Source organism: Pteropus vampyrus, unplaced genomic scaffold, assembly GCF_000151845.1.
Source record: "Pteropus vampyrus isolate Shadow unplaced genomic scaffold, Pvam_2.0 Scaffold104, whole genome shotgun sequence".
NCBI classification, from domain to species: Eukaryota; Metazoa; Chordata; class Mammalia; order Chiroptera; family Pteropodidae; genus Pteropus; species Pteropus vampyrus.
The window spans coordinates 201,145-204,876 of record NW_011888885.1 but is presented as its reverse complement, the minus strand read 5'-3'; the positions used below and the strand labels follow the sequence as shown (position 1 = coordinate 204,876).

The following is a 3,732-nucleotide window of genomic DNA, read 5'->3' as shown; positions in this document are numbered from 1 at the left end:
GTTCAGAGAGCTTCCTGCAGAATGGAATTCCTCCAGCTGCCTTCGAGAGCATCCTATTCTTGTCCTCTTCAAACTCCCAGGCCTGCTTACCTCCCTGGGCTTTTCTTGTGTGTCCTGGGGCTCAGATCTGTTTGAGGATGCTTGCAGAAATGAAGACATGGGCCAGCCACGAGTCCCTTCACTGCACTCTGCTCAAGCTCTTCAATGCAAAGTATTTTATAACTGAGCACAGCATAAATCCATATTTTAGAGAACTTGAAGTACTGAAATGTATGAAGAAAATAAAAATCAGCTTTAATCCTACCCCTGAGAGTGACTGGGAAGACTTTTATTTCCTTCTCGTCTTGCACCCTGCGGTTTTTAAACAAAACTGAGATTATGTTGCTTTAATTAATGCTTTTAAATATTTAACAATTTAATTTTCCTATGCTATTCTTTGAAAAAGTAATTTTAACTATAGTCATTGTGTGAATGGCAATTTACTTCACCAGTCCTCAGTTCTAGGGTGTTTAAGTTGTTTCTAGCTTCTTGCTATTCTGACTTACAACTTATTAGCTTGGTCTTGATGTTTATCTCTAGGGCTCAGAAATAATTGGCCAGCGGCATTCTCCCAGGGCACTTAGCTCCCTACCTTGTGGAGACTTGGCTTGATTTGAACTCTGGATCAGGCAGGCTGCTCTGACCTGGGGTGCTGGCTCCCTCTGTCCCTCCACCCCCAGTGATAGCTATCCTGCCCTCTTCTCCTTCAGTGACTACAAAGGGCACAGCCAGGCAGCTCTGGCTGTGGAGGCACCACGTCCTTAGTAGCTCCGTGGGGGTGGGGTCATTTGGGATTGATTCAGAGCTTGTCTTACATCATAGCTAAGTTTGGCTGCTTCTGCCTGCCTTGAACTTTGGCGTGCTGGGCACTTGTGTGAGCCTGGGGCTCTGAAGGCTCCAGCCTGCTGTCAGTTTGTAGCAGGAGCCCAAGGGTTCTTTCTTAGACCTTTATTTTTAAGTCAAGCCCCTTTATCTTGGGTCCTGGGTAGACTTGAAGAGCTGAAAGAGTCGTAAATTGCACCTTATATGCTGGCAAAACATCACGTAGTGTGGATTTGGGAGGGGAAAATACTACCTTTTCAGCGTTCTGAATTTGGGCCACATCGTTGGGGATGAAATGAGAACTACTGAGTCCTAGAGCCAGACTGTATTTCAGTGCTTAGTAGCTGTGTGGTGTTGGGTGAATTACTTAGCCTCTCTGGGCTTGTTTTCCTCATCTGTAAAATGGTGATAAAGGTGCCTATTTCAAAGATACTATGAGTAAATGCAAATGCTTAGAATAGTGCCTGGCAGATGGGTGCTGACATGTTAGTAATAGGTTTGAGTTTGACCTTGAAATTATGTCAAACAAAGGTAGGTTTTGGGGAGTGCAGACAGTTGTTTTCCCATTAACCAACTCACTCATGCACTCTCTCTCTCAGCACTTAGTTGGTCGGCTAATCGGCAAGCAGGGGCGATATGTGAGTTTCCTGAAGCAAACATCTGGTGCCAAGATCTACATCTCAACCCTGCCTTATACCCAGAACATCCAGATCTGCCACATAGAAGGTTAGTGGCCGCTGCTGCCCTGTGTTTAGTTTTCTTACCTGAAATGTAAGTAAATTGAAGTATTTGAGTCCCAATTGCTCCGCTTTTGGAATCTAAATCCAAAGAGAAAACTCTATTCATCCCAGTGAAGGGAGCACTGGGTATTTTCCCTTCACCCCTCATTCCCAGTTCGGGTGTCTGAAGGAGACTCGGATCCCTCCCCAGACCTGGCGAGGAGGAGCATGGGCACTCGGGTGGGGGTGGGGGTGGGGGAGTGGGCTGGGTTTATAGTGCCTGCTGCAGTGTGGGATTTCCCTCCGGGCTTTTCCCATCTGCTAGCCTGTTATTGTATTCAAAGTACAAGTCTCAGTGGTAGAGGTTGTCATTTGAAAGGTTAATGGGTTTCTAGCCTCTTTAGATAGATGCCTTTCTTCCTAAGGAAAAACAGCATTTTGGCACCTTAGAGATATACTTGAACTCCAGGAAAAGTCCTTTGGAAATGGGTGTGTGCATGTCTTACCTACTTTGACTGTGTCCTGCTTCCACCCCTGTTCAGGTTCTCAGCATCATGTAGACAAGGCGCTGAACTTGATTGGCAAGAAGTTCAAGGAGCTGAACCTCACCAATATCTATGCTCCCCCACTGCCTTCACTGGCACTGCCTTCTCTTCCAATGACTTCCTGGGTGAGCATGCTCCTGGGGGACCAGGACTTCCTACACCCCTTTACCCCAGCGTACCCCAAACAAGAAACTCCCAGCACCATTGGCCAAGAAGGCCAAAAGCTCATCGATGCCTGTGCCCTCTCACCACGGGCCTCTACTGGTCAGTTCTACTTCTAGCCCATGTCTTCTGGGAAAGGGTCAGGCTGGGGTGCTGGTAGAAAGCCAGAGCCCTGAGTGAGGCCACCTCTATGTACATTTTTAAATTTTTTTACGCCTACAGCACCTGGTCTTCCTGGGTGGTCTCCCATCCAAGTACTAACCAGGCCCGTCCAAGATCAGACGGGATCAGGCACATTCAGGGCGGCATGGCCGTAAACTGAGGCCACCTCTAGTGGTTACCCATGGTGTGGCAGGACAAGGGCCACGGTGGTGTTGAAAAACTTTCCATGCTAAAGTAAATTTTCCTTGACCCCTTGCCACCTGGGCGCCATGTTGCTTTGGGTTGCTGTGCCCTTTTCAAAGACGTGCTGGTTCAGAGACTTGCCCTGGGACCTGGGGGGCTTAACCCAAACGTAGCAGAGAAGGATTGCTTCAGTGCCCGTGGCCCCTCCCCCCTCTCCAGCTCATGCTCCCGGATGGGGTCACTGTGGAGGTGATCGTAGTCAACCAGGTCAGCGCCGGGCACCTGTTTGTGCAGCAGCACACGCACCCCACCTTCCACGCTCTGCGCAGCCTGGACCAGCAGATGTACCTCTGCTACTCTCAGCCTGGAATCCCCACCTTGCCCACCCCGGTGGAAAGTAAGTGCTGTCCCTAGGGGTCGGAGGGATGCCCTGGGCTCTGGCCCGGCCAGGGAGGAAGCTTTGGCGGGTGGCCTGTTCTGCCTCTTGTCTTGACCAGGAGGAGGCTTTTCTAGGGTCTTTCATGGGACCAGAACCCCTGAGTTCTTGCCGTTGACAGGGAATTACTTGGGCCGAGTTGTCTGCCTAGCTTAAGATGCTGTTTCCATTGGTGGGCAGAGCCATGGGGTTGGAGTGGAGTTTTGACACGTAGATTCAGATCCCACTTTACCTGTTGAATGGGATTGATGCCCACTTGTTCCAGGATTAGGGTCATATGCTGTATGTGTTACATGTAAGGTACCTGATGCAGATACAGTTCTCATGGAACATCTCTGAGTGCCGCAAACTCCTGGGTCGTTCCAGTGAAGTGACCCAGTCTTTAAGTGGACTGGGTCATCTCCGTTTGACAAGATTGACAAGAGAAAACTGAGTTTCTGAAGTCATGTGACTTGCCCAAGCGAGTATCTGAGCAGGAGCTGAGATCTGAACCCAGCTGGACCCTTGAGTCCATTCTTTGTCACTATTATCTGTGTTCCCTTGTTAGCAGGAATCGAATGTCAGGACATCTCTCCACCCACCTCCATCAAGGACTCCTAATCTACAGTCCCCCAGTGGGCTTCAAGCATTAGGAAAACCTTTGAAATTATCTGTAGCATTTCAT

General features: G+C 49.1%; 1 protein-coding gene across 3 annotated transcripts in view; it reads left to right on the top strand.

Moving 5' to 3' along the window:
• Positions 1 to 3,732, top strand: part of AKAP1 (A-kinase anchoring protein 1) — a 16,753-nt gene that overhangs the window by 9,168 nt on the left and 3,853 nt on the right. For all 3 annotated transcript variants that reach the window (XM_011364995.2, XM_023533515.1, XM_023533514.1), the window contains 3 exons: positions 1,461 to 1,587; positions 2,123 to 2,250; positions 2,852 to 3,029. In XM_011364995.2, coding sequence (XP_011363297.1) covers positions 1,461 to 1,587; positions 2,123 to 2,250; positions 2,852 to 3,029 — 433 coding nt within the window. The remainder of the gene's footprint in view (positions 1 to 1,460; positions 1,588 to 2,122; positions 2,251 to 2,851; positions 3,030 to 3,732) is intronic.